Here is a 12,072-nt window from a genome sequence, read left to right as displayed (position 1 = left end):
GAGTATAAAAATATTTGATCAATTTGCTACCATATTCAAGGTAAAATAATCTTGCCAAGTTCTTGTAATTTAAACAAGGTCTTAAAAGACTGCAAATGTTTTATCATTGCTTTCCTATATGTAAACTGAACCTTTAGCAATAATCCATGGATGTTCATAATAGAAAACTACAAATTTCACATCAAAAAATCAATATACATCATTGTTTTGCAAATATATAAACAGACACAGATGTTTTCAGACTTGATCAAAATTATAGCATCAAGCAGAAATATTTAAATAAGTAGTGATAAAATTCAGATTTAATACATCTCAAAATCTGATTTGGATTGTTATTCATTTTTGGAATTCATAATACATCTTGCCAATCTACTAGCAGACTCAGGTCATTCCCTTAGGAATACCAAGTAACAAGAAATGTTTATGTGGCTACAAGCAAAATATAAAGATACCTTTAGTGACTGATGATACATTACAGTCTTCTGGTGGAAGACCTGTCCCACCATCCTTCCAGTATGGATTCAATTCTCTTTCCAGCAGTCTGGACTGGAATAAAACATTTTTAGAGGTTTTAATTTTAAAATAACACCACTATAAAATATATTAATAAATTAAAAATCTGAGACTCAGTTAACAATTGCAACCTTAGGGAAATATTAAAACACTCTTTTTTTTCCCCAATTAACTTATTTATTTTAATTGGAGGCTAATTACTTTACAATATTGTAGTGGTTTTTGCCATACATTGACATGAACCAGCCATGGGTGTACATGTGTACCTCATCCTGAACTCCCCTCCCACCTCCCTCCCCATCCCATCCTCAGGGTCATCCCAGTGCACCAGCTCTGAGTGCCCTGTCTCATGCATCGAACCTGGACTGGCAATCTATTTCACATACAGTAATATACGTGTTTCATTGCTATTCTCTCAAATCATCCCACCCTCACCTTCTCCCAGAGTAATGGAAATAAAAGCAAAAATAAACAAATGGGACCTAATTAAACTTAAAAGCTTTTGTACAATGAAGAAAACTATAAGCAAAGTGAAAAGACAGCCTTCAGAATGGGAGAAAATAATAGTAAACGAAGCAACTGATAAAACACTCTTAAGACACACTTCTTCCAACTTGGAGGAAATAATGTCTAAATTAACATTCACTCAATGTATTTACTGAATCCCTACCATGAATTGGAACTGTGTTAGATGCAGAAGATAAAACAGTCAATACCCTAACTCAGCCCTTGCTAGCTTATAAGATAGTGAGGAATATAGATAATATACAAGTAATTGACAAGTGCTTTGAAGACAGAAGTACAGAGTGCTAAAACCATATACAATTCAAACTCCTCTCATGCTGACAAATCAAAGACTTCCTAGAGGAAGTACTATGAGGAGTATTAAACCTAAGAACGAGTAAGAATTAGCCAGTTTATTTTGTGGGTACCGAGAGCATTAAGATGCGCCAAGGACAAGAATAAAAGCATGTTCATAAAACCCTAGAGGAAAGGAAAAGCACTGCAGTTTTAGGAAAGACAGTAATTCAGACTTAAATAAAACTTTAGAAGCACGAATGAGTAGCAACAAGAGATTAGGTTGTACAATAATCAGAGGCTAGGTCACAGGAGCCACTTGAAACAGCTATTGGAGCTTCATGCTGGGGCAATGGTGAGTCATAAACACGATCAGCTTTGTATTATACAAAGAGCAAACTGGTTTCAGAATGGACAAAAGACTGGAGAAGAGCAACATTAGAGGTAGGAAACCAGTCAGAAAACTGTGGCAGTAATCAGGAGAGAGAGGATAATAACCTAGTAACAACACGGGAGTCTACGATGTTCCAAGCGCTATGCCAGGCACTGGTGGTGGTGGTTTAGTCGTGAGTCATGACCAACTCTCGCGACCCCATGACTATAGCCCGCCAGGCTCCTCTGCCCATGGGATTCTCCAGGAAAGAATACTAGAGTGGGTTGCCATTTCCTTCTCCAGGGGATCTTTCTGACCCAGGGATAAAACCTACATCTCCTGCATTGCAGGTGGACTCTTTACCATTGAGTGATGAGGGATGCTAGGCACTGAGGCTATAATTAACAAGCCAGGCATAGTTCTTACCATCAAAGAAATTATGGCCTTGAGAAAGGAAAAGACAGCAATATTAATATAGATAAGCACTATAAAATTACTACAGAAACATATACTAGGGGTATCCAATTTGACTTAGGGGGTCAGAAAATGCTTCTTAGAACTAAAAATTGCAATTACTAGAAATAATAAAGGCAACTGGATAGAAAAGAATAGAAGGAATTAAATGTTAGTTTCTAGTAATATGAACCAACCTTTGAAAACAAAAATGTTTGGTGAAAATAAAAATTTTAAAGCATTTGAAACATATTCATGAGCTGACAAAAAAGTACAGAATCTTCAATGAACAAAATTTAAGTTAGGGACTTCTCTGCAGTTCCGTGGTTAAGATATCACGTTTCCACTGCAGAGTAAGCAAGTTCAATCCCTTGTCTGATAACTAAGATCTCACGTGCTGCAAGCCAAAAAATAGAAAAAAATAAAAAACAAACAAAAAATTTTAGTTAAAGGTTAACTTGGAGGGATAAACAAAGTAGTATGATTTGACTTCTTATAGTGTATACAAAAAGATTCTGTCACCTCCTTTTTTAGTCTACTATAACATACCTAGTATCTACAATCAAGAAATTCCTTCCAGTGCTCTCAGACACTCAAAGAGATACGCATCAGATACTCAACAGGATAACAAAGACTAAAATTACATACTGAGGTGGACAACTGACAAGTAATACAAATTATGAGATACTACCTGAAAGTATAAAAAAGACACACGACTGAATATATATAGAACTACTATCAGTAAGAAAAAGACAACCCCAGAACAAAAATTAACAGAAAACATAAATAGGCAGCTCATACTATGAGAAATCTAAATGACAGAAGAAAACAATGAAGAGATCTTCCCTAGTAGTCAGAGGAATGCATATTAATGCACAAAATACAATTTCTTACACATTAATCAGCATGACAAAAATTAAGTATGACAATACAGACACTAAGTATGGTAAAGAAACATACATTGTTCAGGGACAATACACAGATACTATGTCTTTGCAAGTGTCTGTAAAGAAAATACATGCATACTTCATAACTTAGCAATTTCACTTCTAAATATGTACTATGGAGAAATTTAGCACTGCTTGTAATAGTTTGTAAGAGTGAAAAACAACAAAAGTGGAATGGAAATTTACAAAACGGCAGAGTTAGATTATCAAAGACTACTGAGTAAGTAAAAGGAATGACATGGAAATAAAATATATCAACAGAATCAATCTCTAAAATAAAATATTGGTCATATCATTTGCAAATAATATTTTTGACAACAGGTTAATATCTAAAATATACAAACAATTCTTACAACTCAATATCAAAAAGTAAACCACTCAATTAAAAAACGGTCAGAAGACCTGAATAGACATTTTTCCAAACGCCTATGTGTGCCAAAACACAGCTAGCACACACGCACAAGACAAAATGCTCAACATCACTAACCACTGTGGAACTGCAAATCAAAATCACAATGAGATGTCACTTCACATCTGTTAAAATGGCTATCATCAGTTCAGTTCAGTCGCTCAGTCATGTCCGATTCTTTGCGACCCCAGGAATCGAAGCACGCCAGGCCTCCCTGTCCATCGCCAACTCCCGGAGTTCATTCAGACTCACATCCATCGAGTCGGTGATACCATCCAGCCATCTCATCCTCTGTCATCCCGTTCTCCTCCGGCCCTCAATCCCTCCCAGCATCAGAGTCTTTTCCAATGAGTCAACTCTTCACATGAGGTGGCCAAAGTACTGGAGTTGCAGCTTTAGCATCATTCCTTTCAAAGAAAACCCAGGGCTGATCTTCTTCAGAATGGACTAGTTGAATCTCCTTGCAGTCCAAGGGACTCTCAAGAGTCTTCTCCAACACCACAGTTCAAAAGCATCAATTCTGCAGCGATCAGCTTTCTTCACAGTCCAACTCTCACATCCATACGTGACCACTGGAAAAACCATAGCTTTGACTAGATGGACCTTTGTTGGCAAAGCAATGTCTCTGCTTTTCAATATGCTATCTAGGTTGGTCATTACTTTCCTTCCAAGGAATAAGCGTCTTTTAATTTCATGGCAGCAGTCACCATCTGCAGTGATTTTGGAGCCCAAAAGAATAAAGTCTGACACTGTTTCCACTGTTTCCCCATCTATTTCCCATGAAGTGATGGGACCAGATGCCATGATCTTCATTTTCTGAATGTTGAGCTTTAAGCCAACTTTTTCACTCTCCTCTTTCACTTTCATCAAGAGGCTTTTTAGTTCCTCTTCACTTTCTCAAAAAGACCACAAATAACGTGTTGGTGATGCAGAGAAAGAAGAATCCTAGTACATTCTAGGAAAGAATGTAAATTGAGACAGCCACTATGGAATACAGTATGAATGTTCCTCAAAAAAAATAAAAACAAAATTACTATATGATCCAGAAATTGCATTCCTGGGTATATATTCAAAGAAAATGAAAGACTAATTCAAAAAGACATATGTACTCCAATGTTCATATCAGAATTGTTCACTACCGTCAAAATATTGAAGAAAGCTAAGTATCCATCAATAGATGAATGGATAAACAAGTTGTGATACACACACACATACTGGAATATTACTCAACTGTATGAAAAGAATGAAATTCTGCCATTTGCAAAAACATGGATGAACCTACAGCATATCATGTTTAGTGAAATAAGCCAAGGCAGAGAAAGACAAACACTGCAGTTATTACTTATGTGTGAAATAAATGAATAACAGAAACAGACTCACAGAACAAACTAGTGTCATCAGTAAGGAAAGGTAATGTCAAGAGGTTCAACAGGGGTAGGGAATTAAGATGTACAAACTACTATGTACAAAATAAACTACAGGACATATTGTAGAGCACAGGGAAGTATAGCCACTGTTTCATAAACTACAAAAATACTGAATCACAATGTTGCACACCTGAAACTAATAATGAATATAAACCACACTTCAATAAAAAATAAAATTAAAGTAAAAGCACAATAAAGCTTTTAAATACCAATTACAAAAATTTTTAAAAATTAAAATGCTAACCATCATCTGAAGAAAGAAACAAGAGACTAACATGATGTGCCAGGCATAACATACTCAAACTGGTCTGTGGATGTTTGAAAACTGGCCAGTCTCACTCATTATCTAGATGATTTACTCCTGAACAATAATCTGAATTTTTACCTAAGCAAAAATCAAAAATTACTACAGGTTATGAAACATTAGGACTAAATCCAGGTATTTACAAGGCAGCAAAATAAATTCATGGGTAAAAGAATATTAAATATTCTTCCCTTTCAAATGTATAAAAGGAATAAAGCAGCACATATAGTTTTCTAAAAAGTGTATAATCTCATAAGGGAAGTAAAATAAGACTATTAAATTAGAGCACTTTATAGAAAACTGCAAGTACTAGAAAGTAAAGGAACAAATAAAGTACTATGGAAACATAAAGGAAGAAGAGATTTATTTCAATCAAGAGAAATAGTAAGAATTTCATCATATATATCAAGTTAAGCCTTGAAGGATAAACAAGATGCAGCCATAGAGACATAGAGGGCATGTACTTAGAAAAATCCAGATGAACAAAAATTCCGAGACAGGAAATTGCAGAAAAACACAAAGTAATTAACTATTTTGGTTGAAGTGCAAATCACCCAAAAGAAAAGAGTCCAATCTGTTTGGACTCCATTTGCAGGCAGCATTTTGAGGTCTTTAAAAAAGAACAATAAATATAGCTCCTTTCTTTTCAATCTAGGCTCTGAGCAAGGTAAGAAACAAACACTCACTCACACACACACAAACATACACACACAAAAGAAAAAGAAATAAAAGACAAAAATCACCTTTATTGTTGCTGCTAAGTTGCTTCAGTCATGTCCGACTCTGTGAGACCCCAGAGATGACAGCCCACCAGGCTCCCCCGTCCCTGGGATTCTCCAGGCAAGAACACTGGAGTGGGTTGCCATTTCCTTCTCCAATGCATGAAAGGGAAAAGTGAAACTGAAGTCACTCAGTCATATCCGAATCCTAGCGACCCCATGGACTGCAGCCCACCAGGCTCCTCTGTCCATGGGATTTTCCAAGCAAGAGTACTGCAGTGGGGTGCCATTGCCTTCTCCAACCTTTATTGTTAATGAAGGCTAAAGTGGAATTTTTCTTTCAGTGGACACCAAATGCATCTGTTAACTGAACCCCGCAATGAGGCAGACTTTCCCAGGTGTAGAATGTGATGAACAAATCACTGCAGATGGTGACTGCAGCCATGAAATTAAAAGATGCTTACTCCTTGGAAGGAAAGTTATGACCAACCTAGATAGCATATTCAAAAGTAGAGACATTATTTTGCCAACAAAGGTCCGTCTAGTCAAGGCTATGGTTTTTCCTGTGGTCATGTATGGATGTGAGAGTTGGACTGTGAAGAAGGCTGAGCGCTGAAGAATTGATGCTTTTGAACTGTGGTGTTGGAGAAGACTCTTGAGAGTCCCTTGGACTGCAAGGAGATCCAACCAGTCCATTCTAAAGGAGATCAGCCCTGGGATTTCTTTGGAGGGAATGATGCTAAAGCTGCAACTCCAGTACTTTGACCACCTCATGCGAAGAGTTGACTCATTGGAAAAGACTCTGATGCTGGGAGGGATTGGGGGCAGGTGGAGAAGGGGACGACAGAGGATGAGATGGCTGGATGGCATCACTGACTCGATGGACATGAGGCTCAGTGAACTCCAGGAGTTGGTGATGGACAGGGAGGCCTGGCATGCTGCGATTCACGGGGTAGCAAAGAGTCAGACACGACTGAGCGACTGAACTGAACTGAACTGAACTGAACCCCCACATCATCTCATTCGCCACACAATCTCTGCAGTCTGTTCCATAAGAAGGAAAGGCAGGGCTAAGCCAAGCATGCCCAGTTTATTCTTTGCAAATTTTCTAATAGAAAAAGTACTTCATATCCTCAAGGACAGAATGAGAAAGGAGGGTAGAGCACAAAACACCACTAGCAGAGCTTCATCTGTGGAAAAGGAAATACTAGAAATGGCAAAGACACATTCTCATTAACTTGAATCACTGAAGACTTCTAAACAGAGTAATAAGACCATGACAGAAGCTGTACTCTGAAAAAGTTAATCTGACATCAGGTGCAAGGCTGCTGGGAAAAAAAAAAGGGGGGGGGTGTTATTGTAACTGCCCAGGCAAGAGTTAAACCATGGCCTGAACCACAATAATATTTAACCTTGTATGTTTCCTAGTTTCAGGGGCTCTCCTCAGTCACTACACATACTAACTCAGGTCCAGCAGAGAGGACATAAATGAGGCAGAGAGGAGAAGACATACAACTAACAACTGGCATTCAAACTAGAGGAGCAGGAACAGGAGTGAAAACAATGATACAGGTGCAAAAGACAAAAACTACATTATCAAATGAGCAGATCAACAGATGCTAAGTTACTTGAATCAGAGAAGTTTATATATAAGAATTTTTAAGAAAAGATTATATTAATTAGAAAGCCTGTTATTCAGTGCTGCTGCTGCTAAGTCACTTCAGTCGTGTCCGACTCTGTGCGACCCTATAGATGGCAGCCCACCAGGCTCCCCCATCCCTGGAATTCTCCAGGCAAGAACACTGGAGTGGGCTGCCATTGCCTTCTCCAACGCATGAAAGTAAAAAGTGAAAGTGAAGTCGCTCAGTCGTGTCCAACTCTTAGCAACCCCATGGACTGCAGCCTACCAGGCTCCTCTGTCCATGGATTTTCCAGGCAAGAGTACTGGAGTGGGGTGCCACTGCCTTCTCCAAATTCAGTGCTAGAAAGTTGATAAGCATGTCAAAGTACTACAGTTTCTTAGGAAAGGAAAGGTTTTCTGTAATAGTATTTCTAAGAAAAACTAATTACTATTTCGATCTACTTAAAAATACTGAAGAGTTTACTACGTTCTATTGATATAGAGAACAGGCTTGAATACGTGCAAAACCTAAGATCCTAAGCCAGTGATACCCTAACAGGCCAGACTGTTCATGCCTACAAAGAGCAGAGCATGATTTCAGAAGCAAGCATGTAACAGCAATGGGTAAAATCAACTTCCTGACGTCATACAACTCCTCTCTCTTGCTCTACTATCCACTGGATATCTCCCTATGCTACCTTCCCCTTGAGTCCCAACTTCTTCAGGTCTGACTCAGAGACAAAACAGAAATAAAGGTGTTCCAAAAATGCCTGGCCCCGAAGTTCCAAATGGACAGCTCCTTAATTATAAAGCCAATACAGATTACCACACCAACATTTTCAAAATTAAAACAGAACTGAGGGGGAAAAAAAACAAAACAAAACAAAAAAAATTGATCACAGGACTTCACGATCACTCCTTCACAGTTTTCATTTATTTGTGCCTCTATGTGGCATTCAAGGTAAATTCTTTTTTTAAAACTTTTTATTTTGTATTAGGGTAAAGCTGATTTACAAACAATGCTGTGACAAATTTCAGGTGAACATCAAAGGGACCCAGCCATACATACACATGTATCCATTCTCGCCCAAACTCCCCTTTCACCCAGGCTACCATACAACACTGAGCAGAGTTCCTTGTGCTATACAGTAGCTCTCAAGGTAAATTCTTAAAGACTATTTTCTTGTTCTTGTTATCTAATACTGTGTTCAGCTGTTTGTTGTTTGACCATTTACAAGTTTTCTAATTTCAACTCTCATATTTGTCATTTCTACAAGTTCGTACTGGCTCTGTCTCAAATCCATGTTATTAATATTTTATCCCATATTCATATTTCCTATTCCTGCTGTTACTATATAAAGCTATTAAATATTCCAAAAGATAAAAGGTTTTAGATCAGATATGGGGCTGATTCTGTTGCTTAGTGTTTTTTTATTGGTATAGATATTTATTTCTTTTCTAAAAAATCAATGAATTGGAGGATAATTACTTTACAATATTGTGATGGCTTCTGTCATACATCAACATGAATCAACCACAGGTATACATGTGTCTCCCCTTAGCCTGAACCCCCCTCCCACCTCCCTCCGCACCCCATCCCTCTGGGTTGTCCCAGAGCACCACTGGCATTGAGTGTGCTGCTTCATGCATCAAACCTGCACTGGTCATCTATTTTACATATGGTAACGTACATGTTTCAATGCTATTCTCTCACATCATCCCACCCTCGCCTTCTGCCACTGAGTCCAAAATCTGTGTCTCCTTTGATGCCCTGCAAGTAGGATCATCGGTTGCTGCTGCTGCTGCTGCTAAGTCACTCAGTCGTGTCCAGCTCTGTGCAACCCCATAGATGGCAGCCCACCAGCTCCCCCATCCCTGAGATTCTCCAGGTAGGAACACTGGAGTGGGTTGCCATTTCCCTCTCCAATGCATGAAAGTGAAAAGGGAAAGTGAAGTCGCTCAGTCGTGTCCGACTCTTCACGACCCCAAGGACTGCAGCCCACCAGGCTCCTCCATCCATGGGATTTTCCAGGCAAGAGTACTGGAGTGGGGTGCCATTGCCTTCTCTGAGGATTATCAGTACTGTCTTCTAAATTCTGCATACATGCATTAACATACAGTATATGTCTTTCTCTTTCTGACTTATTTCACTCTGTATAATAGGCTCCAGATTCATCCACCTCATTAGAACTAACTCAAATGTGCTCCTTTTTATAGCTGAGTTCAAAGGTCTGTCTAGTCAAGGCTATGGTTTTTCCAGTGGTCACGTATGGATGTGAGAGTTGGAGAGTGAAGAAAGCTGAGCGCCGAAGCATTGATGCTTTAGAACTGTGGTGTTGGAGAAGACTCTTGAGAGTCCCTTGGACTGCAAGGAGATCCAACCAGTCCATTCTGAAGGAGATCAGCCCTGGGATTTCTTTGGAAGCAATGATGCTAAAGCTGAAACTCCAGTACTTTGGCCACCTCATGCAAAGAGTTGACTCACTGGAAAAGACTCTGATGCTGGGAGGGATTGGGGGCAGGAGGAGAAGGGGATGACAGAAGATGAGAAATGGCTGGATGGCATCAACGACTCGATGGACGTGACTTTGAGTGAATTCCAGGAGTTGGTGATGGACAGGGAGGCCTGGCGTGCTGTGATTCATGGGGTCACAAAGAGTCGGACATGACTGAGCAACTGAACTGAACTGAATATTTCATTGTTTATATGTACCACAACTTCCTTATCGATTCATCTGTTGTTTATTGTTTCAAGTCAATCTCATTTACGGACCATCATTACATTTTCATGTATTTTATGATTTTAGCTTATGACCTTCAATGCCATAGAACTTGTTTCTGAGAGACATGTGAGGCCTAAGTTGATAGGGTCATCCCCTAGAAAGGACCGATAGTTACTTTTGCCAATCACTTCAAGGCACTACTAACTCAAGAATACTTTAAATTCTCACCTCAAAGATTTTCAGACCACATATATAACATGGTTCAAGTCCTAAACCCTTATAAATCAAAGCTGTAAACCAAATTCTATACTCAGCCATATATGCCCTAGAATTATAAATACAACATACATTTATACTTATTTCTGGCAAAAAAAAATTTTTAAAGAACTTATATCACATTTCATAGTTGTTCCCACTGATTTTATTAAATACCACAAAAAATAATATCTTACAAGTAAAACTGCATTTATATACATGTGTATCACTTAAAGGCAAATTAGAAAGGTAAAGTATTTTAAATATTCTCTTACCTGTTCAAGTGCCTGGGTTTTCTCTTGCTGTGTTTTCCTTGCAGCTTCCTTTTCAGCTTTGAGTGATGATGACGACACAGTTTTAACAGACATAAAATCAACAGTCATCCATTCATCCCTCTATTAAGAAAAAGAAGTCACTTCAGTATAAATTGATTAGAACAACACTAAACATTTAGTAATAAATTTTAGAGATCCTAGGGGCATTGAAACCTGGATTAAAGACACATGGCTGTATAATTTATTAGCAAGTTTCTTAGTCTCTGTAAGCCATAACTCTTCCCTGTAAAAATGGGTAAAAACACCTACATTTCAGGAATGCTGTAAGGAGTTAACAAGAAACTGACTTAAGGCATCTAGCTCAATGCCTGATACAAAACAGGCACTCAGACATTAGTTCTTCCCACCTTTCTTTCTTCACTGTTGCTAACAATATAAAAATAACAGTCTTCTTTGGCATATGAACTATAACCCAAAACTGTGACCTATTCAACTAAGAGCATTGCTAATAAAATTTTGGCATGCAGTGAAGGGAAAAACTGTGACTTGAACTCCACTAACTATAGAAAGGTCAGATAGATATAACAGTACAAAGCTTCAAGTACATAAGGGGAGAAGTACCACTTCCCTGTCAACAATCAGAAGCAGAAAACCCTGAGAGACTAGACTAGGGATAAATGCTAACTTTCCCACAGGAGAAGAAACGAAGTTCAAAAGCTCAGCAGATTGCGTTATTGCTAAATTACTTGTAAATTTTTACTGTTTACAAAGTCTAATTTTTCTACTGAAGAAATTATACTAATTTCATTTTAACATTAACCTACTCTTGTAAGTTCACACTTGTTTAAAATCAGGTGGCTTACCTGAATAATCTGATTATCTTCTTTTTCTAACTTTTCATCTTTAATCTTCCAGGCCTTTTCCTTGCCAGGAGTCTGGGAGGGAACAGCCTCAACCCACTCATCTTCAGAGCTCTAAGAATATTTAGAATATAAGTAAAATTCTCAAATTTACATAGTTTCATATAAAAACTCTGTGTAGTTGCACTCTTTCATTTTTTCTCATCCCTAAAATACCAACCTTATTTGGGTTTCCAGTCTTTGCCCACTATACTTTCTAATCTCTAAATATTCCTCTTGGGGAATTAAATCCATTCTCATGGCTTAAACTACCACCAATTATGCTGACACCTTTCTAATTTATAAACCCTAAGTTTCAATAATTTAAACAACTGCCTACAATATTTAAATGCCAC

At 38.2% G+C, this 12,072-nt stretch overlaps 1 protein-coding gene across 5 annotated transcripts in view; it reads right to left on the bottom strand.

The window, feature by feature from the left end:
- The window catches only part of CWF19L2 (CWF19 like cell cycle control factor 2), a 144,760-nt gene that overhangs the window by 113,405 nt on the left and 19,283 nt on the right, over positions 1-12,072 (bottom strand). For all 5 annotated transcript variants that reach the window (XM_019975527.2, XM_070803356.1, XM_070803355.1 and 2 more), the window contains 3 exons: positions 11,681-11,791; positions 10,818-10,937; positions 453-546 (listed from right to left, as the gene is read on the bottom strand). In XM_019975527.2, the coding sequence (XP_019831086.2) occupies positions 453-546; positions 10,818-10,937; positions 11,681-11,791 (325 nt within the window). The remainder of the gene's footprint in view (positions 1-452; positions 547-10,817; positions 10,938-11,680; positions 11,792-12,072) is intronic.

Source organism: Bos indicus, chromosome 15, assembly GCF_029378745.1.
Source record: "Bos indicus isolate NIAB-ARS_2022 breed Sahiwal x Tharparkar chromosome 15, NIAB-ARS_B.indTharparkar_mat_pri_1.0, whole genome shotgun sequence".
NCBI classification, from domain to species: Eukaryota; Metazoa; Chordata; class Mammalia; order Artiodactyla; family Bovidae; genus Bos; species Bos indicus.
Note: the sequence above shows the minus strand (reverse complement) of the source record. Positions and strands in the feature narration are given on the sequence as shown.